Source organism: Notechis scutatus, chromosome 1 (assembly GCF_049901735.1).
Source record: "Notechis scutatus isolate UNSWTSFEM ecotype Mainland chromosome 1, rNotScu1.2, whole genome shotgun sequence".
In the NCBI taxonomy this organism is placed as follows: Eukaryota; Metazoa; Chordata; class Lepidosauria; order Squamata; family Elapidae; genus Notechis; species Notechis scutatus.
In genome coordinates, this window is record NC_142009.1 from 152,811,758 (window position 1) to 152,836,795 (window position 25,038).

The 25,038-nt window shown below is 37.9% G+C and overlaps 1 protein-coding gene across 2 annotated transcripts; it reads left to right on the plus strand.

The window, feature by feature from the left end:
- Positions 1-626: 626 nt before the first annotated feature.
- Positions 627-14,580, plus strand: C1D (C1D nuclear receptor corepressor). 2 transcript variants are annotated; one of them, XM_026668471.2, is made up of 5 exons: positions 627-768; positions 5,286-5,438; positions 7,559-7,625; positions 8,123-8,178; positions 14,352-14,580. In XM_026668471.2, the coding sequence occupies exons 2-5, from the start codon at positions 5,307-5,309 to the stop codon at positions 14,535-14,537; spliced, it is 441 nt and encodes a 146-aa protein (XP_026524256.1). In that variant the 5' UTR covers positions 627-768; positions 5,286-5,306; the 3' UTR covers positions 14,538-14,580. The 2 variants fall into 2 exon arrangements, with proteins under 2 accessions (XP_026524256.1, XP_087805005.1); XM_087948879.1 differs by lacking the exon at positions 14,352-14,580 and adding an exon at positions 10,382-11,208.
- The last annotated feature ends 10,458 nt before the right edge of the window (positions 14,581-25,038 follow it).

A 25,038-nucleotide genomic window follows, 5' to 3' on the forward strand; every position in this document is an offset into this window, starting at 1 on the left:
CCCAGCCACAACTAACCATGCTACTGGAGTTTGGAGTGAAGGTAATATCCGAGTGCCCCTAGCAGCTGAGAAATAAGATCGGATTGAATTATGTAATTGCACACGCTTTCTCACGACCGAACAAACCTTGAAAGAGACCAGGACGCTTGGGAAAAACTATAATCCCTGAGGAAAACGCCCCACAAGCCCCAATGAATCAGGAGCATTGCAGCCACTTCCGAAGGCTTTTAGGGAGGGCGTTAAGCCGAGACAGCTCCTTTCATAGCAGTAGCACTTAGGCTTCCTGTCGACCTTTTTTGTTCCTTTTCCTCCGCTGAAAATACACAGCCTGCCGAAATGCCTTCCACACAGGTCTACAAAGTGGGAAACAATCACCTTCCCGTGCTTGGCTCTAAAATAATCACCATTTCAAAGCAAGCCGACCGGCTATATTTCCTTGCCAGGCTTCTTCCTTACTGCGCCAAACCCGGAGGGAGACACCGTATTACTAAGGCAGCTTGATCCCATTCGCGGCTCGTGAAGTGGGGTGGGAGGGGAGAGGAAAAAGGATCGGATTGAATCGCCTTTCTATCTTTTTTCTTTCTATGTAGTAAGAAACTTCCATTACTATTGCAGGACTCGCCGGTCCGGAACAAAGACTGTAGCTCCGCCTACTTACGTTTCGTCTTTCGTACTCGCCTCCGTCACGTGGAGGTGACAAGGGGAGGCGAGGCCGGTGCGGGGTAGGTTGCGCCCTTCCTTTCGCGCGGAAGTGTTGCAGAAGGCTGGGTAGGTGGAGGGCAGGTGGCGCTTTGCCGCGGGTGGTTCGTTTGGCCACGTTGATCTTGTCCTCAGAACGGGGTGCGCGCGGCCCTAAAGGTTGGGAGCAGCCGTGGCCGGACTGTCCCTTTCCAGCCGCGCAAAGGACGGGCCAGCTGAACAGGCCTTTAAGGAGCAGGGGTCTCCGACCTTGGCCACTTCAAGACTTGTGGACTTCAACTCCCAGAATTCCTCAGCCAGCTTGGCTTGGCTTGGCTTGGCTTGGGCCTTTGGCCTTGGCCTTTGCTTTGCTGGCTGAGGAATTCTGGGAGTTGAAGTCCAAAAGTCTTAAAGTGGCCAATGTTAGAAACCCCTGCCTTTGTCTATGGAGCTTCTCAGTCATCCAGGTCATGGTTGTCCCAAAGGTGATTGTTTCAAAAGGCAACTGGACTTCCTTGATTTTTTTTTCCTTGAAGACATTTTGCTTCTCATCCAAGAAGCTTCTTCGGTTCTGACAGCCAGAACTGAAGAAGCTCCTTGGATGAGGAGCTCCTTGGATGAGTTCTGACAGCCGGAACTGAAGAAGCTCTTTGGATGAGAAGCAAAATATCTTCAAGGAAAAAAAGTCCAGTTACCTTTTGAAGAAAAAAAAAAAGTACCTTTGTGACTTTTGAGGGAGAGGTTACACCATGCGGGGTTAGTGCCATCATTTCTGCCTTTGCTGGACAAAGGTAGTTGCTAAGGTAGTGCTTTAGCTGGAAGTTCTGGTTAGTTGCTCTGATTGTGGCAGGTGACTGGATGCCTAATTTTAACTACTTTCTAGCCCCCTTTTTTATCCCCTGTATCACTTTGAAAAGCTGCTGCTATGGATTTGGGGGGATCTTGGAACAATCTGGACTATGCCAGTATAAAGCACCACGTTGTAATATCTCTGAGAGACTGATGGGTAAAATAGAAGCACCCCATCTTGTATCAGTGGAACTGGTGCACTTTGGTCCACTAGAGCAAATCCAATCTCCAACATGATGCTTTATCCTGTACAGTATAACTGAAAATAGATGCCAAGGTGGTTTTCAGTATTATTCAACGTGGAGGAATTGGGTCAGTTTTACTTACCAGTTTCCAAAATAAAACTCTGGCTAGGTTCATACAGCATTACATGCGATAATGTTGTTTACCTGGTTTTTGCATGGCAGAATGTGGGAGGCTAATTAGTTGGGTGCATTCAATAAACCATGCTTAATTGAGGCTACACATTTGGGGTACACAAATCTGGATGGCCACAAAATGGCAACAAAATGGTAAGAGTTGTCTGCTCTCATCTAGTGATTTGGATTTTTGCAGCTCAGATTTGGTAGTCCTAGTTTAAGTCATCGTTTAGTGTAATATGTGAACCCAGTTTGTTAAAGGTGTGTGAGTGTGTGCGTGTGTATTTCAACAAGCAAAAGTTACCAGATGTCAGAATCCAATTGAAAAGCCAATTTTTATACTTTTTGTTCTGCTTCATAATTGTATAGAGTCCATCAATTGCCATTTGAAACTATTGATTAAGTGGTAGTTTCCTGAATGCTTACATTTTTATGCTTCATAGGATTCAAGAGTTTTAATAGGACATGATTTTCCCTTATTTCAGTGTTGTGTTTTTTTATAATTGGGCTCTGAATGTTTCATAAGTCTAGTTATGCAATCTAACCTTTGTAGTTTGTAAACCAAGATTTATGGTATATACACATCCAGCTTGTGGCTTATTCATACAGTGGTTAAACATCATGGCTTAACAGAGGTTTAAATATGGCCTATGTATTAAATATTTGAAACAGTACCATAAAGCCTATGAAGTATATATTCAGTGTAGTAACTCTCAGGAGTTGATGTTTGGTAAATAGCAATTTGCAAGGGAAAACCCTTTTTAAATGTTGGCATTATTCATATTCCAAAAACCAATATTTAAGGAATCACCAAACTCAGAAAACAAAAAGATGTATTTTTAAATGTTTGCTTTGTCTCTTAAAAACCAAGAGATTTCTTTGGTCTCCATGTTGTATCCTAAGTACTGTAATTGTGTGCAGTTTCATGATTTTGAAATATGCTTGGTGGTTTTACAATTTCATGTGTCTCTCATAGTTCACTTGACATGTTTTTATGAACTAGTAGTACTATTATTTTTCTATTTTTTATGTATGCACCACACTCATGTCACTTTGCTTAATTGGCATCCGTTCAATTGTTTTCAGGATGTCACAGATATGACTACCGATATTTAGATGGTAAGCCTCCTGCTGCAGTATAGACTAATTGCCTTTCTAAATCCAGCCTCCATTTTGGTTGGGTATTGGTTTTTCACAGTTTCTCTTTTGTAAGCAACAGAGGGAAACATCCTCCATTGCTCCCTTCCAATTGGGATTTGGAAGCATAGCAGTAAATCACAAGTTCACTTTTGCACCAAAAGTGCAAAAGACAGGAGGCTTCCTGACACCAATAAATGTAGACATTGTCTTTTCTCTAATCAAGAATTACAGAATCGTATTTCTTTATTTTAGCAAAATCTATCAATTATTGAATAGCATCAGATTCAAATGATAACTTATTCAGCCTAGTTTCTCCATTTGGTATTAGCTTAATTATATGTTTGTCTTTCACTTTATAACTGGGAGTATTTAGAAACCCATAAATATTTTTTGGGTTTCTAATTACTGTTTTTGGTAGAATAGCCTTTTCAGGTGGTTTGTTGCTTATTTATTACCAGTGCTTCTATGCCAATTCAATTATATAATGTTAAGCAGTTTATACCATAACATAGAATGCACATTAAGTAAATTAAGATTCAGTGAATCCAAATGGTCAGAGAAAGTTCAGGACTTTTTGTGTAGGTGGAAGTAAATCTGACTCCATAAGGACTCGTGATGTTGAGAGATTGCCATTTCGGGAGAAATCATCATGAACTTTGGTGAAATACAATTTGTTTCATTATATGTGAAAATATTGTGCTGAGTGATACAAATATTTTGGCAAACTCTGTAACAATCAGCTGTGCATTTGGCAATTTTTGTGAGCATGTTTAATAAATATATTGACTTTCTAATTAACTAGAAATATTTTTCTCTGTCTGAAGATATCGTGAAACTACTCTAAATGATTAATTGACAAACTAATCATTTCTCCATTTCAGTTTTTTTTAAATTAAGTAATTGTTCTTCTATAACTGCAGCAACATGTTCGTACTGCCTTAAGTCATTATTTGTTTTAACATTTTTGAAGTTACATCCCAACCTCTCCCATCAAAACTCTTTACATCACATTATTCATCATCAGTGTTTAAGTCACATCATATTAGATCATGAAACATGATTTATCATTCACAGTTCATACATTGTGCAAAAGTTTAATATGAAATGTTTAGTTTTAGTTTTGTCTGTTTTATGAACCCAGCACTTTGATTCTCAAAGTATGAAATAACTCTTGATCAGAGCAAACTTCATTTTTGAGTATTAAAGGTGGGAATTCAGATCACACAGGGTGTCATTGTGAATGACTATTGTTGAGCAGATGGTGATGATGCAGGGTAGATAACCTTTATTTTTCAAAAGGTATTTTTTTATTAGGATTTAAACTTAATATGCCTGTGTGGTCCTAAGTGTTGTGAAACAACGATGGTACTTTCAGTATTTACTATTTCTCAACATATTAGTACTATCTGATTATTTATTAAAGAAGTACCTCCTATTCCAGAATAGGTGTTCTGCTATGTAGAGTGTTGTGCCTTGAGTGGTGTTTGACCATGTAACTGAGTCTTCATTTGGATGTTAATCTCAAATGTTACCAGACCTCCTGCATTTAAGAGGCATGAACACACTGCCTATATCGCACTTAAACCTGGCAATAGAACAAGTTCGTTATGAAAGTTGTTGATACTACAGGTAGTCCTTGGCTTACAAGCACAATTGAGCCCCAAATTTCTGTGGCTGAGCCAGACAATTAAGTGAGTTTTGTCCCATTTTACGACCTCTCTTGCCACAGTGGTGAAGTGAATCACTGCAGTTGTTAAGTTAGTAACACAGTTGTTAAGTGAATCTGTCCTCCCCATTGACTTTGCTTGTCAGAAGGTCACAAAAGATGATCACATGACACTGCAATTGTCATAAGTATGAGTCAATTGCCATGCGTGTGAATTTTGATCCTGTAACCATGGGGATGTTGCAATGGTCGTAGTGTGAATAATGGTCATAAGTCACCTTTTTCAGTGCCATTTTAACTTCAGTGCCATTGTAACTTTGAACGGTCATTAAATTAACTGTTGTAAGTCGAGGTCTTACCTCTACTACCCTTCTCTGAAGGGCCCAAAAGTTCTTTGATTTATATCCTACAAGTTAAGGGCAGTGGTAGCCCTAATGCCATACTGTTTTGCTACTTCATGAACCAGTATAGCTCGTGTTTTATATTGTTTCTATAGCACATGTCAATCCAGACAGCTGTGACCTATTCAGTATGGTTTGGCACCATTTGTGAACAGTCTTTGTTTTCTTGTTTATTTCTTGGTACTTTTTCAGATAGTCAGTGTCTTCTTGAAAATGGATCCTTCTGAAGAAGACTACCCCACAGAGATTCACGATTACCTTTTAGCCTTTGAAACAGCTGTTGGTTCAGTAGATGCAATGTTGAAGACAATGATGTCCATATCTAGAAGTGAGCTCCTCCAGAAGGTAAGAAGAGGAGGAGAGTAAGAAACAGTTTGCTGATGTTTAATTTTTGCTTGGTGCCTTGATGAACTTGCCTGGAGAGACACCCCAGCTTGACTTTCTGCACATAGGCATATTTCTTTGATTATGATTCTTATAATTCTTTGTTATCCATTCTGATGGATGGGTTGGAGCTGTAGAACAATATATCTGGATGGCGCCAATTACAGAGTTACAGTTACAGAGATTTAGAAGAATAAATGAAAATGACAGGGCTCGGTGCTTTCTTAACATTTGAGTGGGTTATGCATAGTGACTAAACAGCAAAGTATATTTCATGCTTTCCTTTGCCTCTAGAAGGGAATTCTGGTATGGAAAGTCAAAAATGTTTAATTTAGATGGATTTGTGCTACGAATCAAAGAAAGTTTTTTTTTTTTTTTAAGTAAAGGAGTATATAAGGCGTCCTTTGTTCCCCCTTTTAATCTGCAGCAATGCAGATGCTGCCTGAGTTCTTTGTACAAGTACCTATGTACATCCAATTTGTCGTTTCTTTGGGGCAAAAAGGGAGCTCATATATCAGGAAATTTCACCCCTGAAGTCTTCAGTCTTTCAGTCAAAAATAAATTATGAGCACAACAGCTTTACAATACAGCTCTTTGACAGGTTCTCTGTCCAAACTTGTAGGCTGTGTTTTTAGAAGTCCTAGAGGAACAAAATGATAGATTGGCATTGGCAGCCAAAACTGTGTTTGCCTTTTAATGCACGGTCGTGATATTTTAGAGTCATGAATTGTGCAAAAAATGACAAGTGGCAGGTAGTCTAGAGCAGGGTCCCTCAACCAGTGCCCACCAGAGGTTCTTGACTTTATTCCCATAATTCCTTAGCTGGCTGATGGGCTTTGTGCGTTCATGCTCAGCACAACTAGAAGGCATTGGAGGAGAGAACCAACTCAAACAAAGGTTATCTCATTTTTCAAGAAAGAACATATACTCTGTTTTAGGTGAGAACAAGGGCAGTATAATGGATAAAAGACTAAACTACAGCTAGGGAATCCCTATCTGAATATTTTTCAAAGACTTGTAAACTCATTTGTTTGGCCTAGGTGAATGAATGTCTTGTTCTGCAGTATTAAGGCCTACCTTAGCTATGTATTATGAACATTACAAGGCATGCAAAATGTATGCTTTTAGAACTGCTCTGTGGAGTCCAAGTGGTCTCTAGGGAACAAACTTATTTCCATTTAATTTTAGAGCTGATATTAAGCTTACTCATATACTGAGGTGTTTTTGAATTTTGAATAGCTATATTTATGTTTATATGGGATACAAGATACAGAATATTTTAATAGACATCTCAAAGTCAGAACTCCCACTTGCTCACCTAGCTAGAGATTAAATTCTGTTCATTCCCAATGTTCTTAAACTATTTGAAAGTATGATGTCAGAAACAAGAAGGTGAAATTTCCAGCCTGGAACTAAGGAGAAATTTCCTGACTGTGAGAACAATTAATCAGTGAAATGACTTGTCTCCAGAAGTTGTGGGTGCTCTAACGCTGGTGGTTTTTAAGAATGGACTGAACAATGATTTGTCTGCAATGGTATAGGGAAATGACCTTTTCGTCACTGAGTGCCCAAAGCATGTGTGCATGACACAACCCCCAAAATGCAATGCGCATGCGTCCCCGTGCAGGCGCCCCACCCTGCGCATATCCCCCACCCCACACGTGTTTCTCTGCGCACGTGTGTGCATCTCCACCCATGTGCATGCACCCCACCCCCCATGCATGCGCAGCAGAGACCCAAAGACCAGCTGGCCAGCGGGAGGCCTGCGTGTATGCACAGCGGAGCTGAGTTGAGGCGACGGTTCGCATGCCCGCAGAGAGGGCATGTGTGTCATAGGTTTGCCATCACGGGCATAGGGTTTGATAGGGGGTTGGACTAGATAGAAGACATCCAAAGTCCCTTCCAATTTCTATTAAATTAAAAATGCTTATGCTTGATTTCCCCTGCAAAATGCTATTGTCCATCTAGCTTCAGGTTGAGGAAGGAATGGCATTCTCTGGATTTCATCAAGGCTGTCATTTAATCTGATTATTAGTGCAAAATAAAATGTTATAAAGATAATTTTATCTTTCTCATTTTAGCTGGATCCTCTTGGACAAGCCAAAATAGATTTGGTCTCTGCTTATACATTGAATTCAATGTTTTGGGGTAAGTATGCAGAGTAAGAAATGTATAATGACATAATGGGTGAATTGTGTTTAATGGCATATTTAAACATGAATGATCTTTAGTACTCATAAGTTTTAATTCCCCCTTTTCATTATATTTATATTGCTATTGTGATATTTATGATATTTTATGAGTTTTGTTGGAATGTCAGCTGCCTGAATCTCGAACTGAATGATGTCTTAGCAATTAAATAAATATCAAACTATTTTGCTACTTGTGTGAGATGTTAGCAAATAAATAAATAAGCAAAAAAACTATTTCTTGTGTAGCTCCTTACACCTGCATTTAGTTTTGTAATACAAAAATATACTCTTTCCCCAAGTCTTAAACATTTTATATTTTGATTATTAAGGATTTGGCAAAGGACTTTTCCAGTCATGCAAGTGATAATGTATTTCTGTAGTTTAAATACATAGTGAACAATATATTGCTATATCTTTCTAATTAATTCTGATAACCATAAATTCACTTTGCAGTGTACCTTGCTACACAAGGAATAAATCCAAAGGAACATCCAGTCAAACAGGAATTGGTAAGTTTCTTATGTTCACTACCACGCAAAATTCTTCTCATGTTGAGAAAATGGTTTGCAGAATTTTTGTGAATTCCAAACAAAGTATAATTTAATTAAATATTAATTATTGCACGTTACAAATGCAGTTTTCAGTCTGCTTTTTCCACAAAGCATGAAATTGTCAAGAGTAAGAAAACACTGCAGTACAGCTCTGTCATATTGTTAATCACCCCCTAAAAGTCTGTTTGGTTTAACTGACAGTCAGTATTGTGACAGGAAAAACTGTGAAGGTAACAGAGTAGCATTGGAGAACAACAAACCTGTGTCTCACTTAGCGTAACCTTTCGATATTCGTGGTGGAGAACACAGATGGTACTATGAATCACACCTTTTGCTGTTTGTTTGAGGGATCACTTTGTTGCAAATGTTCCTGTAGCAAAACGCTGGACTGCTTCTATATATCTGGGTTGTAAAAATCTTGATGACCTGTAGATGGCAGCAAAACGGAGCTTTCGGTATTTCTTTGTTGCCCTTTAATCCGGTTATCCACAGTTTTGCAGACCAGATATGGTAGCCCTTGAGACAAAGCTGCCATTGGAGCTAATCTGTTCTTCATCTCATTTGTTTACCTTGCAAAACCTTGAGGAGTAATACCAAGGCATAGGTTTTGCTCAAAATGATATTGTCGTTTTCAAAGTAGACGTTTTGATCTGAGTTCAATTCTCAAATAAGATGATCCTTTCCTTCTTTTTCATTTTTTTTTAATAGTTTGAATTTTGTGCCAACTGACTCTTTCCTTGCGGAGTGGAAAAATGTTACGTGTCTAATAATTATTTATAACTTCCAGTACAGTATGTTTTCCTATAAATACTTGGACTGGTGTTAATCTCTAAGGCTACCTTTTCTTACTCCTGCCTGCCTTTAAAAGTATCATGTGTTTGATTTACTAGCAAAGACGGGAAAGATTCCCCCTCCCCTACTCCAAGCCCTCCATTAATTCATTTTCTCAGCAGTAAAGAATCCAGTTCAGCAACAAAGCTAAAAGCTTTTTTGGCACCAGTTATATGTGTTCTGTCCAGTAATTCTGCATTAGTGACATATTTACTGCCTACAATAAATCTTTGAGGTTTGTCTTATAATCCATTTAGAAGCATGAGTAGAGTGTATAAGGCTGGATATCGTAGAAATTCTGCTGACTGGAAGAAACAGATCAAATGATTTAGCTTGGCAGATAGAAAAACTACAGATCAAATCTACAGTTGGCTACCAGAATTGTTACGTTGTGTATATATTACACCTATCCAGATATGCTGCATTGTTAAGACAATAAAATGGTAACTACAAATACAAGTAATAAATAAAACCAATTATGCAATAAAATTCATAGGGAAATATAGGTATATACATATTTACATATTTGTTTGTGGCAGTAAATTGCTTTTTTTTTTTTTTAAAGCAAAACTGCTTTTGCTCAAGATTGACCAAATTGCCACTCAATTTTTTAAACTCCTTCCCAGGTCACATCAGTATGAAAAGTATGTCATGCTAGTGAATCACTGTTATATTTGCTGTTATCTTGAACTTCTTAAGAGGAAAGCAGTTATTCTTCAGCTTCTCTAATTTTTTACAGACTTGATAACTTATGCAGTGTGAAATGTGTGTTATTTCCTTCTAAAGTTCAGTTTAATATCCATGTTGTACATCTAAAAGACCAATCAGCTAGTCCTTTTTATTTTGCTATTAGCTTGATTCTAAGAACTGACTTCTCATCTGCCTGGAGAGAAAAGTATATTTTCAGTGAAATAATTATTTCATGTTGCCTGAGAATTCATTTTGCGTATCATTTCTTGCTGGCTCTTTTTTTTTTTTTTAATTAACCTGGTTGCTACATACAGGACCATGTATACAAGTCTGTACAAGCCTTGATTTGTACTCCCCCTTGCAACAAGAAAGAACATTTATCTTGGTTTGTTATTTATATATGAATCAAGAACCATGCTATAAATCAGACTCTGATTTGTTCAGTTAAACAGTCTATGTAAAGTTAAGCCAAATATTTTGTCATATATTTAGTGACTGAGTTGGGGTTAATAAAGTGACAATAAAGAAATTCAAGGCCTAGCTATCTGGTCAAGTTTATGGAGGCTTATCCACATATTAATAAATTGTGATTTAGGATTAAGTGTGAATGTAGTCACTAACATATTGGTTTGGTTTGCAGGTTGTACTAACTAGACCACACTTTGTTGAATAAGATACAAGGACTGGATCCACACAACCTAATCCAAAATAAATCATGCCCTAGTATGAAGAATGAAACCGGCTTTACACTTGCGTGAACAGTGGCTTCCATAATCTTGGAAGGCACTGCACAGTGTAGATTTCCAACCACTTTTCTGAAGTCTGAAAGATCCGATCATTAATGAAATCCAGTGCCTATGTATATTCCTAATTTGAGGCACCTTATTTGAAAAATTAGTCTTCTTTTGGTGCTCAGAGTAGAGTATGAATTTCTTTTCTGACTGTTCCCTTCTGAAACAGGATCCGTTCTTTAAAAGTGCTACACATATTCCTCATCTAGTGACAACAGTTGGCACAAGGAAGTTGGTTGTTAAATGAAGTGGTCACTAAGTAAAATGGCACTTTAACTGCCATCTTAATTGTGAGTGATCACTAAACAACACAGTTGCTAAATGAGGACTTTTGCAGTAATATTATAATTAACCATTATGAACGTTAAAAGCAATATAATAAACAACCTTTGCAGTGATGTTTCAGGATGCAGTATTGCATGACTGATGAACATTCCTGCCTTATTCTGTTATTTGATTAATGTGTCATTAGTATAACAAATGAAATGGAATTCAGACAGATTTGGTTGAGTTTTGAAATCTTTATTTAGGTAATTGTAACATAAAAGGCTGTATTAAAAGAATGTACTTTTACAAGTAATTTTGTCAAAATAAATTTGCACATTTTGTACAAAAGGCAGTAGTACTAAGGTTTGGTAGCAGACAAATTTAAAATAAAGCAATTGCTTTGATTGAATGAACGGAAATCATTTAATTTTCCAGAGAGAGTTGCAACAATTGGGTGATTACATTTAGCAATCTCTAAATTCCCTTAAAAGAAAACCATAATTAATCCATCAATTTACATTTATTTTGTGTATGTGTGTGCGTGCACACATGCACCCATGCATGTTGGGGAAGGAGAAGTAAAAGATGGTTTTAATTGCTATTAAAATATTTAAAAAGATTTACAGAAATAGGGCATTCCTCTGTTAAGGCAGGGGTCCCCAACCACCGGTCCGCGGACCGGTACCGGTCCGCGGAACAAGTCCTACCGGGCCGCTGGTTGCTGGGCGCCGCCATCTTTTTGATGAAAAGTGCTTCCGGTAGCTTTTCCGGGTAGAAAGCTCACCGGAAACACTTTTCATCAAAAAGATGGTGGCGCCAGCCTTCGATGAGCTTTTCTGGGTAGAAAGCCATTTCTACCCGGAAAAGCTCACGAGCAGCTGGCGCCGCCATCTTTTTGATAAAAAGTGCTTCCGGTGAGGTCACCGGAAGCACTTTTCATCAAAAAGATGGCGGCGCCCAGCTGATGCTGGTACCGGGCCACGGCGCCCAGCTGATGCCGGTACCGGGCCGCGGCATAAAAAAGGTTGGGGATCACTGTGTTAAGGGAATGAATGCTGGTGACTTGGATCAAAGAGTTAAAATTATAATTTATGCATCCTTTTTTTTGCCAGAGAGTCTCCTAAACTAGGTTACTGATAATTCAGGAGTCCCTCCCCTAAATCTAAAAAGGGATGAAATAAAGGAAGGATTGAAAGGGAAGGGAACAAGTTCAATCAGGAAGCAGTTTTTAATTTTATATCCATTTTTAATAACCAGGTATTATACAATTGTAAGTTCTTGATCATCTTTTCACAGCTCGCTTGAAAGGAAGAAAAGGACCCCAAAAAATCTGATTATTTTTTAGTTTTAGTGGTGCAGTTCTACTTCCTATCATACTCTTTCTTATATCCTTGACAGAATGATTGAGATAAAGTAGAGTAGAAGCATGCAGTATGAATCAAATAAAATGTTGGTCCTACTGTTCTAGTGGAAGAAAAATCTCCCATTTCTTTCCCCGTTCCAAAAACAATCCTTTTCAGAGATGCTGAGGGCTACCTCAGAAGTCTGGCCTTGGGGCAAAAGTGATGGCTGAGAGCATGGGGAAATTAACTGAGACCAAAATGGAGGTCAAAGCTGTCTTCCTATTTTGTACATGACTGCTTAGTCTAGACATACAACTGTCAAAGGAAGCAGAGTTCTCTTGGATTTACTAGAGCTTTGTCTGGGCCACACTGCTTTATACTGCACATAGCAGCTTACCTAAGTGGCTGCTTCTTGTTCTGCTCGTAAAAGCAACACTTAGCAACACTTCAGCCATGCTAGCATATCATAAGAAGAACCATGTTGGTTCAGCAAACGCATATTCTGATTCTGAAATGACAGTTCAGATGCTAAAGATTCCTAGTCATGTTATCCAGCAAGGCACTTAGTGGAGCATTACATACATAGTTATTACTGTGGCAAGGAGCCATTGATCAGTTAACTGATTATTAACTGATTATTTCAATGTCATTCTTAGCAATCATGTTGATAGACATGCTCCAAAAAGATATTTCCCATCCTGGCCCTTCAAAGCTCCTGGTGGTATATCCATTGTAACTGAACCCATTCACCTTGATGTTGTTTCCTTGTCTCTTTCCTGTTAAATGTTGGTATTATCTTCACTACACCTTTTGCAAATTGTATATTGTCAAGAAAGTACGATGTTATCCAACCTGAATTTCTCATTATTTATTAAACAATATCGATTTGTAGTGTTAAGAAAAGAGGAAGGGGGGGAAACCTACCTTAATGATTTACCCCAAATATAATTTTTACCTCTATTTTGCTTTTCTTCTAAAATAGGAAGGTCTACTATAGCCTTTTATTTTAGGATGGTTTCTCCAATTCCTTAATCATGGGGGTTTGCATGTATTTTTTAGCAATACAATATCCTTTTTCAGTATACAGATGCTAAATGTAATTGCACAATAGATTTGGAGCAAGTCACTTTTAACAATTTTACTTCCTTCAGATTTGCAACTTCATGCTTTTTAATAGGTGCTCAGTAGATTGAAACTGTCACGTGCTCTGTGATGTCCAAATCTATTTTTTCATTAATTAATTAATATATACATATACATATATGTGTCTGTGTCTATTTCAACCCAATGTATATTACTTTACACTATGTTGTAAAGTGAAGTGATTTAGGTTTTAATTTGTGTATTTCTTCCAGTTTGGAGATAAAATTTTGGTGTTTATCCACTGTTTCACCTTCTTTTAAAGAACCTAAGTGAATTGGGGTCCTCATTCTCATGTAATCTTGCAGAAGAACTTAAGATATAAAACACACTGACTCTGTTTGTAATGGAGTATGTGAAAATTTTTACACAAACTACACTTTATTAGGATTAAAATTAAACCTTTTCTTTGGAATTGAGAACAATTGATACTTATTATATTTGCTTAGGTTACAACAATTTGATTCGGTTGGTAGTTTTAAAACCTGCCTTTTGATTATTTTGGCCAACTTCAATTGAAGGAAACAGCAGAGTCAGATGGCCTTTCTATCTGTTATATTAGCAATAACGTTTGAGATTTGGATGATCTGAAAGAAAGAGAGTAGCTGAATAACATGGGCATTTCACAGGTAGCACTGCCTAGGACAGGACTTTCAAACTCGCAGCCCCTGTGGGCTGGATGTGTCACGCACTGGCCACACCCACACCCAGTTTAACCAAGGGGGGAAAAAGTCACAATATGCCACGTGACACCACACATTTGACACCCTTGGTTAGGAGATTGCTGTTGGATATGGGCTCACACAGAGAATTGTTCACTCATGTAACCAGTAAAACCTCCTCATGCAACCTCCTTCAGGAAAAGGCCCTCTTACTTGGATTTTTTTTAACGTATCCCTGATAATTCGAAACTCTCTATTGTATTTTGAAATACTGCTTGAATGTCTCAATAACTTCACCATTAGCCTTTTTTTCCCAGCTGACTTGAGTTTGAAAATATTTCTGCTCTTTTCGGTATGATAGGAAATGTGCTTTTTTTTTTTTTTTTTTACATTTTCATGTGTTTCAGGAGAGAATAAGAACATACATGAACAAAGTAAAAGAGATGGAAGAAAAGAAAAAAGCTGCCAAGCTGGATAAAGGCGCAGCATCGAGATTTTTACGAAATGCACTGTACGAACCAAAAAGCAAACCTGCAAAGAAAAGTCCCATTCCAGCCAAAAAGAAAAAAACTCATGAGAATCTCCCTGTTTGATATGAATTAGGATTATTTTAATAAAGTTTTATATGTAATAAAATGGCTTTGCTATTTCTGTTTTTTCCTCCTATAACTTTTTTTTAAAAAATCTGATCTTTATTTTTATTTCCAATAGAAATGATGGATGTCCAGAAAAGGTTATTCTCAAAATGATTGGTAAAATAGCATTTTTTAAATTTAAAATCTTTAGTATTTCACAGACAGATATGTCACTAAGTATCGTGTTGCAATCTACCCATATTTGTCCCAAAGGTGCTTTTTTTCCAAGAGGCAACTGGACTTTCTGGTTTTTCTTTGAAGACGTTTTGCTTCTCATCCAAGAAGCTTCTTCAGCTCTTCTTCAGCTTCTTGGATGAGAAGCAAAACGTCTTCAAAGAAAAACCAGAAAGTCCAGTTGCCTCTTGGAAAAAAAGCACCTTTGGGACAACCTGTCAACCCTGAAGTTGGCCTGACTAAGGCCATTTTGAGACTTCAGTGCTGACACACCAGAGAAGAGAGATGGGGAGGGGGGAATAGAGATAGTTGGGGTGTTCTCGTGGGAACCCAGGGCATTCCTGCAGGTGTTCAGAAGGAGGGGACTTGAGTCGCCTAGCAACTGGACAGTATCCTGATTGGACCATGTGACTGACTGTTTTGAGAAAGTGACAAACTTTCACTTTTAATTAGGTGAAAACTGCGGGAATATTCAGAGTCAGTTTTCACCAGCCTGTGCCAATATGACATATCCAATAAACCTATTCTTTGAGGAAATTGCCTGCCTCAGAGTTTTGTTTGCTATGTGTATGTTACTTGGAACCCTGACACAACCATGACCTGGATGACTGAGAATCTCCATAGATACCCAGATTTGTGTTTGGGACATTTTTAGAAATATTTCACATGGTTATCATTTTCCATCTTGGATCTAAAAGAACATGTACATAGTGCAGTATAGTTCTTCAAGTATTAGATTAGGACAGAGAAGACTCAAAAGTCCACCTTCAATCATAGAACTCACCGGGTGGCTTTGGGTTGATCACAATGTCAACCCATTCATTCATTTGTTAGATTTAAAGCTGCCTGACTTCAGAGCAACTCTTAATTCATAGGGGGTGGGGGTGGAAAATTAGATGAGGGAGTGATATGTATGCTGTCTTGCTTGAAGGAAGGTCAAGATATAAATCTGATGAATTAAGGAGGTATGTTAAGAGAAAATTCATCAGTGCATGCAGGCTGTCTGTCAGTGTTTAAACACATCACTTACTTGGCAGGAGGTGTTGGAAGGGTGTTCTGGAGGAGAAACTAACATTGCAATATGTAAACAGCTGTATTTATCAAGTTCCTTCAAATAATCTAATGGAAGGAAGGCTTTAGCCATTCAGTTTCCCTGCTGTTCTAGATGAATTGGATGGCTGTTACTGCATTCTGCCCATTCACTGAAATGTCAATTAAATCATACCCCTCCAAATAAAGCTAATTGTCATGCCTTCCTTCCTCCCTCCCTCCCTGATTAAAAAAATATAAACAATGTCTGTTACTTATTATCTCTAAACATTGGTGAATAGTTGAAATGCAGGAATTGTCAATTCATATAAAGATCAAAGTATTTGCCAAAGTACCCACAGGATACTCTAATCACTTCCAACATTACACCTCATAAATTTGACTCATAAGACTTCAAACATGGAGGATAGATATGTAGGCCATCACAAATGATTATACAACGCTGCTTGGGGCTAGAGATTTACAATACAGTGCTGCGTAGCAGGATGTGATTGTTTATTTTAAGAAAAAAATACTGTCAATGTTCTCCATCTGTAAGGTAAAATGCAAACATTATATGGAATACATATATTAGACATTTTAAAATTAAAAAATAGGGAACTTCTCAGAGGTCAGATTAGGTTTCCCTTTCCTATTCTCCATGAAAATTGAAGTTTGTTATTAGGAGGGTATTTTCTTTGGAAAAGAGTACCATTATTGATGCTCTGTTTCAGTGACCTGCTGTGGAAAGCTGGCCATGCACACTTTATGCTAAGCATAATTAACACAGGACACCACAATTGCCAGCAATCCAATCATATAAAGTAAATAGACTCATATGTATTTACAATTGACTGGGGGAATAGCTAGCAGGAACACTGAAACTTGTCTTGCCTCCTGAGTTTTTCATGATCTAAGTATTTTTAAGATTATGTGCAACTTCAGGACTAGGAACTGTATAAATAATAAAGGATCTTGGGATGCTTAAAAGCATGGGGAAAAGCCACATCTTTTGTTTGAGGCTTGTTAGAAATCAGCCTAATAAGTTGCTTTTTAAAACAAATATATTTCATAAACATTAAAATATAAACTAATATAAAGAGGAAAACAGAGAAGGGGAATAATAGATTAAAAAGTGACCAAAAAAAATACACCAAAAATATAAAACAAAATTGACCCTTAACTTTTTCAATGCAAGTATAGGAGCACAATATAATAACCTCTCTCTAGTTTAAATGAAAGCCAATATTTAAACTAGCAATAGCACTTAAACTTATATATCGATTCATATGCTTAACAGCTCTAAGCGAATAGAGAGTCAGCGTATTGCTCCCAACAATCTGGGTCCTCATTTTACTCACCTTGCATGGATGGAAGGCTGAGTCAACCTTGAGCCCATTAGGATCAAACTCAAGACTGTGAGCAGAGTTTGCCTGCAAATAGAGATATTTGGACATTTTATTTATATGGTACTTCAGTCTGCTGGTATTAATTTTCTTTAGCTTTCAGTCTCTGAGTATTTTCCTACACTTTTTTCTTTTTAATCTTTTTTCTTGTTTAGTAACAAGCTTTTCTCCAGCCAACTATATCTTAACACTGTTAAATAAGCATTAAGTAGTTATCCAAATGTATAAGGTATCCCCTCCAGGAGTGGGATTCAATTTTTTTAACAACTGGTTCTGTGGGTGTGGCTTAGTTGGTGGGTGTGGCTTGGTGGTCATGTGACTGGGTGGACATGGCTTGGTGGTCATGTTATTGGCTGGGCATGGCCAACTCAGTAACACTCACATCGAGGCACGCATCTCCTCGCTTGGCCTCTCGTGACTGTGGGGATGCTGCAACAGTCGTAAGTGTGAAAAATGGTCATAAGTCACTTTTTTCAGTGCCATTGTAACTTTGAATGGTCACTCCACACAAGCAAAGTACCAGCAAAGGAGGGAAGAAAAAAACTCCAGAGAAGTTCCTGAGACAGGAAGTCTAGTCCTGCCAAGAATGTAATAAGGGTTAACGGACAGGCAGTTTCTGTAAGCAACACCAGCATGTTTCCTTCCTGCCTTCCTTACAGGATTAGGCCAGTAATTTCTTCTAACAACCGGTTCTCCAAACTGCTTAGAAAGTTAACAACTGGTTCTAGCAAATAGGTGCGAACTGGTGGAAACCCACCCCTGATCCCCTCCCAAACATATTTGCAAAAGATCAACCCAAGTAATTCAAAATCCACTGCTGAATAAATGGGAGATCAACTCACAACTAAAATATAAGATTTCAGCTTAGCACAGAATGCAGGTAATTTTAAAACTGGACTAATACAGAATATTAAGAAAACTCCATGACTGCATAGAGATAATGTAGTGACGCTTCTCTGCATTATTTTAATGTCTTGAAATATCCTGTCCTTCCCTGAATGGGCAAAGAGGCTATTTCTTTTTTCAGTGGTGTACCATAATAAATGTTTTACAAAGATTTCTTTTTTTAAAGGTTCTTTTTAATAAACATAAATCAGGATTAGCTTACTTTATGCAAAGCTGGATTTCTTTTTTAGTTAGAAATTATTGAATCTCACCTGGTTGGGAAAAAGGGTTTTCTCAGTTTCTAATCTGATACCTTAGCCACTTCATTAAGCTGGTTCTATGTAATTTAAAAGAATTTAAACAGGGAGAACTCTATACCAATGAAAAATGGGGGGGGGGATGGTTCATGCTGGGGGAGCAAACATAGACATGTGATGTGCAATGTGTAATGCATAAGTGACATTTTTGGTCATCTTGGAAAACCAAGATTATATCTGCTTTCTGATTTCCCATGTCTTGTTGGCACTGACACATGTGATTTTATGTCTTTCCCAAAGAAAAATAAAGATGGTAGACAACAGCTTGCAGTGTTGGCCCATAATATGTAACATGTGGAGGTTAAGTCCAACGCCACATCCTCCCTTTGTAGATGCAAAATGCCATCTGTATAGATTTAGTGCCATTCACTACAATCTGGACACATACAGCATTATAAAGTTTGTCACTGTGTTGGATTTTCTGCAGACCATTAGAGGTGTGTAATCAAAAACTCTGTTAGATGCAGTGAGCACACTGATCAATGCTTGGACAGGAAGCAACAAAAGTAAATTTCGAACTGCCAAGCTTGATGCAGGTAGTTGGTAGGTGGATTTTGCAACATCCTGTGGACATGTTCCTGCCAGCCATGTGTGTGTGGTGTGTGTGTGCCAAGATAATTGATGTGGCATTATTTTTTCATGCATAATTAGTGCTACATTTTATCCACTTTGTACAGTGTTTCCACTAAAGGCTCAGTGGACTACTGTTACCGCCTTTATATGTTCCATGTATAATAATTATGTTATCTAGTTTGGGTAAAGAAACATCTGCAAGAAAACAAGCAAACTCAGAGAGCATCAATGACCTCTCATAATAATTTACAGACACTTCTCTTTCTTTCAGGTTCCTGAAGTTAAGAAAGAGCATGTATGTTCCTAAAGAAAAATTAGCAGTTTGAAATAGCACTTCCTTTTGACAAAGAAGATGATGAATTGTTGACAGGGCATCAATCTTGCTGAAAGGGATATAGGCAGAAATTCTAGGAATCCAAATGGTTCAAGCTGCAATATGGGATCTAATCTTGAACTGGGCAGGACTCAGAGGCTAGGAAATAGCTGACAGATAGGAAGGAGAACAATTGGAACAAAGGACGACCCAAGTTTATTAAATCCAATATGTTGGGACTTTGTGATTCTTCTTACATTTTTAGCTGTCCTAGTTTGACTCTGAGGGATGGAAGGTAAGTCAGCCTTCCTTAGCTGTTGCCTTCCAGGTATGGTGCAGTACATTTCCCAAAGGCATGCTGGCTGGAGATGATGACAATTAGAGGCCAGCATACCTGGAAGGCACCAGATTAGGAAGGTTGATATGGAATGACAAGTCTAGTCTTCTGAATTTCCCCTGAGGAAGGAAAAATGACTTTTTCCAAATATGTGGGCCTCAATAACAGATGCGCTTTTGAGCATCTGTCTGGTTTTCTTAATCCCCACAGTTGCATAATAGGACTTGGATGGGGTTTTGCTCAACAGGAAAAAGAAGGGTTGAATGTAATGTCACAATTGTTTGCTTTGCAGTGTGATTTCAAGACGTGTGGTGGAGAGAATCACAAGGAAGATTGGGATTGTTGCCTGAGAAATCGGCAATCACACCCAATCAATCTTCCCAGTTATTTTTAAGAAGTGGCTAGACCCTAAATAATGAGCTCCATGGGTATAGAACTAAAAATGGTAAATGAATGAATACAATCAAGCCCAACACTAATTTTAAGAAGGCAATGTTTTTGAGGAAAAACGTTAAAAAGATAAAAATGTTTACAAAGATCTGTTTTTCACACACTGGTCACACACACTGGTTTGTTTTTCACGCTTTCAGGATCATCATACTGATTTCCTTTCCTGCGCTTTGAACTTTCATAGCCAGCTGGATGTTTTGCCCAAGTCCATTAGAAAACTGAATTGTAGGCTCTGTAAGTCTTATTCAGATCATAATTCATGCTTTTAAAAAACCATAAAGGAAGTGCTTTCTCAGAAAAGGAGTACAATACTTTCATAATGATAGTTGCTTAAGAATTACAGTACATATCTGAAGAAGACAAGGTTTGGAGAATCCAAATTAAGAGTTGGACATTGTCCTTGTTCATTTTGCTTTTTAATCGACTCAAACTTTTCCCCATAATAATTAGTTCTAAAAACATCAGTCAGACGAGTTTCTCTGAACTGAAGAAAAACCAGAATAGAAGTAGAAACCAGTTTGATTTCTAGTAACTGCATCCATGCAACTGTTTTGCAAGTATTATGGAAATGCAGAAGCATCCATGTGTAGGGTGTCAAGGAAGGCAAATTATGTAAACAAGGTCATGCTGATGAAATTCAAGCTCTGTCCCTTTTGTAAGTGCATGATAATACATACTGTATACGAGCCATGGTGGCACTGTGGTTAGAGTGCAGTACTGGAGGCTACTACTGCTGACTGCTGGCTGCAATTTGGCAGTTCGAATCCCACCAGGCTCAAGGTTGACTCAGCCTTCCATCCTCCTGAGGTTGGTAAAAATGAGGACCCAGATTGTTGGGGGCAGTAGGCTGACTCTGTAAATTGCTTAGAAAGGATTGTAAAGCACTGTAAAGTGGTATATAAATATAAGTGCTATTGCTATATGTGTGTATGAAAGGGGCCAAAGTGTGCTGGCAGCTTTTGTGATTTTGAGGAAAGTGTAGGATCCCAAGGAGACCTCTGGTTTGCCCTTACTTTCTTTTGGGAAGTTGTGGTGCTGATTGTTTTGCTTCCCAATCTAGCATGTAGGTGACCTTGATTGCTACAGGAATTAGGAGTCTCACAGGCAATGATTGGAGGACACAACTGTTGGATAAGCAATGCTGATTACAAGAGCTAAAAAGCCATCAGAGAAGAAATCTAACGGCTTCAGAGTATAAAAAGCAAGCCATCTCTCTCACTCACTCTATCTCTCCCCCCCACCCAATGTAGTTAATAGCTACAATCCAGTGGTGGGATTCAATTTTCTTTTACTACTGGTTCTGTGGGCGTGGCTTGGTGGGCCTGGCAGGGGAAGGATACTGTAAAATCTCCAGTCAGAGGTGGGATTTGCCGGTTCTCCAAACTACTCAAAATTTCCACTACCGGTTCTCCAGAACTGGTCAGGACCTGCTGAATACCACCTCTGCTACAATCCATCCATACTATTAATATCTACACTAACTTCAGTTTTGAAGTTCTAATTTTATGTCTCTTCTCTTCTGTGGTATAACAGACTAAAACTTTCTCACCTTTGCTGCGCATGTTATTGGATTGTAACCACTGAATCTGACCTCAAGCTTTTTGTTTCTAGCCTTCATTCCTAACTTCCAAAAGGATCCAAGAAGTATTTACTCATGTTCAGGCTAGGAACTGCCACCTCCTGAGACAGAAATGACTAAGAGTGAATGCCTAGAAAAGCAAGTTTTAACCAGCTGAATCCAGTCTGGTTTGAACACTGGAGTTCTTCTGGAAGGCTTTGTGATTAATGAGATAAAGGTAAATCCCTGCTCCAACCTTATTTTCCCCTTCTTGTGTATAAATGGCTTTCTTTTTTTTTCTAACAACAGGACACTCTAGGACAGTGATGTTGAACATTTTGTGTTTGTTGTGTGTCGAAAGTTTGGAAAATGACGAACTTGATTCTGCTAGTGTGTCACCCCCATGTTCTGAACAAAAGAAAAACAATTCTTTATGCTGTATATTAATGTATAATTCAACATATTTCTTGCAAAAGTTGATTTCACACCATCCCTGATGGTGCGTTCACTTTGGAAACTGTGGTCCCAGATATCTTCTACACTTGCACCTTGAAAATGAGTTTTGCTACACAAATAACCACTGGTTGTCCACTTAATTGTGCATCTGCCATGCTCCTATTGCATTTTGCAAGTTGCTCTCCCTTTCATGTCACTACCAAACACAGTTCTGAAGACAGATCCCTTGTTGATACTGATGGTGAGAATCCATCTTACGCTTTGGATGATACAGGTTTGTATATTTCTTATATTTGTGTTTGTTTAATTTCTTTGGAAACTCAAATAGGGAGAATAGTTGTTTCTGAGTGTTGGTAAATGCTGGTACATTATCCAAAATGTTGTGGCATGTCACCATCACTGCTCCAGAAAGTCTTGGTGCACAAGTAGCCTTATTTGAAAAACAAAAGAGAACTAAACTAGAAGGATGAGACAGACAAATCAAATCTATATGCCCAGTAGCCTTGTGCACCCACATTACTGCAATTGCTTGGAATGTGACCATGTGTTGAGTGTTTGGGCTGAATGAAAAAGACCAGCTGGCATCAGGTGTACTTATGCAGACTTAGATTGTTGGGTAACAACTGTAATCACTTCTTTAATTCTGTAATTTCCAACTGTTTTAATATACTGTATGGGTGGGCTTGGGAAATGTCTTTGGTGCAAAAAAAAAAAGAAATGTTGCAAAAAGAAAGATTGTTGCTTAGACTTCTTGCCAGTCACTGCCATATAACATTACTACAGAAGAAAGGACATTTGCTGCACATTTGCTATGGACCATGTATTCATTTATAATTAACTATAAACATCCAAATCACTTGGACTCAAGGAATTTGAGATCGTTATGATTTAAAGGCCTTTTTGGTGGAATCTCAATTAATCTGGCATACATCAGGAAGAGGTGGGGTTTTTGTTTTTTGTTTTGCTATAGCCACCATTTTTCCTAATATTCTTCTCTTAAAAGTAAAGATCACGGGATTAATATAATCCAGATATGTACCGAAAATGTATCTATTAACCTAGGCATTTGCTGTCCCATAATAATTCTATACTACAATTCAAGGTCCCTGAAATTATGGTGGTATATGTAATGGATGTTATTGTTTTTCTGTCCCACAATGGAAAGCAAGTAAGCAAGATTAAGGTAGATTATAGTATAGTATAGTAAGGTAGATTACGTATTATAGTCTTAAACTGGTATTGAGTAATAGCTAGGCCTTCCTTTACTGTTATTTCGGGATTTTAGACAAATTAAAGACCTGCTAGCCTCCTGAATTGAATTTTCTAATTTTTGCTTCTCTGCACATATATTTGATTATGATAGTGTAGCCATTCAAACATTAAAATGACATTTTCATAGAATCCAGATTCCATCCATGAATGTTTTCTGCAGTGGAATGTTAATAATAAATGAAGCAGAGCTTGTTTGATTTGCCTTTTATTAGTTGCACTGAGGGTGAAGAAGGATTGGTTCATAATTCTGAAATTGAGCAAATAGCATATGAATATCTTAAAGGAGTCACTTTTAACCATGGCAAGTCCTGGTGGAAATCAGGGTCATATCTACCTGTTGATTAAAAAAACCTACATGTTGGAAATCATTAAAAACTAAAGCTGAACTGCCTGTACAGTATTCATGGAATGTTTTTACATTAAAAATATTTTAAAAGGCAAAGTTCTCAAACATAATTGCACATAACACTGTGCATATAGAAAGAATTTGTAGCTGAAGATTGATGCATTGATTACGTGCCATCAAGTCATTTTAGACTCCTAGCAGCCACCTGGATTAATTTGCAGTGGAGATGCACAACTCAATTTTGCATAATGAGAATATGAGTTGACTTGAGCAGCTCGCATCTGAATGGGATCATAGTCAGAATAAGCATAGGCTTTCAGTCTGCCCAAGGTGATCTCAGCCCTGTCATGATGGAACATGACAAAACTGTGGAGGACAAGATCAAGATCATAAACCTTCAGATAAACACAAGGGTCAATTTCTCTGACACAAGTACATTTGCATTATTCTTCTCTACAAAAGCATATACCGTATGTATTATTTTTCATCAGATTGAAGTTTTATTTTCCTTCCATATGATAACATAATTACACAGTAGAAGTCAAGACGTTTAATGCTGTTTGTTCAAATGACTCCCCATCTAAGAACTCAATGAGTTTCCTTTAACCATGGTTTCATGAATCAGGTTCAGCATTAGGTTCACATAATGAAATCCATAATGCTGGGTACAGTATATGGTTTTGGCTTTGACACAGAAACTGTGGTTTATTCACAAGCCACTATCAAAAGAAGAGAGTTTAACATGTGTGAACTTACTCTTTACATCAGATGAAAGGTGGACCTTGCCCAACATTGTCTGACAGATGAATGTCTGTCAACAAACGGTCAAAATTGGGAGTGTCCTATCAAATCCTGTACCTGTCAACAGTGGTGTCCCCCAAGGCAGTGTTCTAGGACCAACTTTCTTCATACTCTATATTAATGAGTCCTGTGATTATATTAAGAGCAACTGTGTTTTTTTTTGCTGATGATGTAAAGCTATTCAACACCACTGACAATCCTGCTACCCTTCAAAAAGACCTCGACTATGTGTCAGAATGGTCAAACAAATGGCAACTTCAAATCTCAACAAATAAATGCTCTATCTTACATATTGGCCAAAAAAAAATAAAAAATAAAATACAAGTTGAATAGTCAAGACCTTGTTGATGACAAAAACTTCGTCAAGGACCTTGGAGTACTAATCTCAAATGATCTAAGTGCTAGAGCCCACTGTAACTACATAGCCAAAAAGGCATTAAGAGTTGTCAACCTAATCCTGCGTAGCTTTTTCTCCGGTAATATCACTCTACTAACTGGAGCATATAAACATTTGCTAGACCAATACTTGAATACAGCTCATC

Bases quoted from the DNA above. Each gene is read 5' to 3' on its own strand.
- C1D (XM_026668471.2), top strand. From the start codon at position 5,307: ATGGATCCTTCTGAAGAAGACTACCCCACAGAGATTCACGATTACCTT. The intron at 5,439-7,558 runs GTAAGAAGAGGA...TTCTCATTTTAG, and splicing joins GAAGTGAGCTCCTCCAGAAG to CTGGATCCTCTTGGACAAGC. The intron at 8,179-14,351 runs GTAAGTTTCTTA...CATGTGTTTCAG, and splicing joins ATCCAGTCAAACAGGAATTG to GAGAGAATAAGAACATACAT.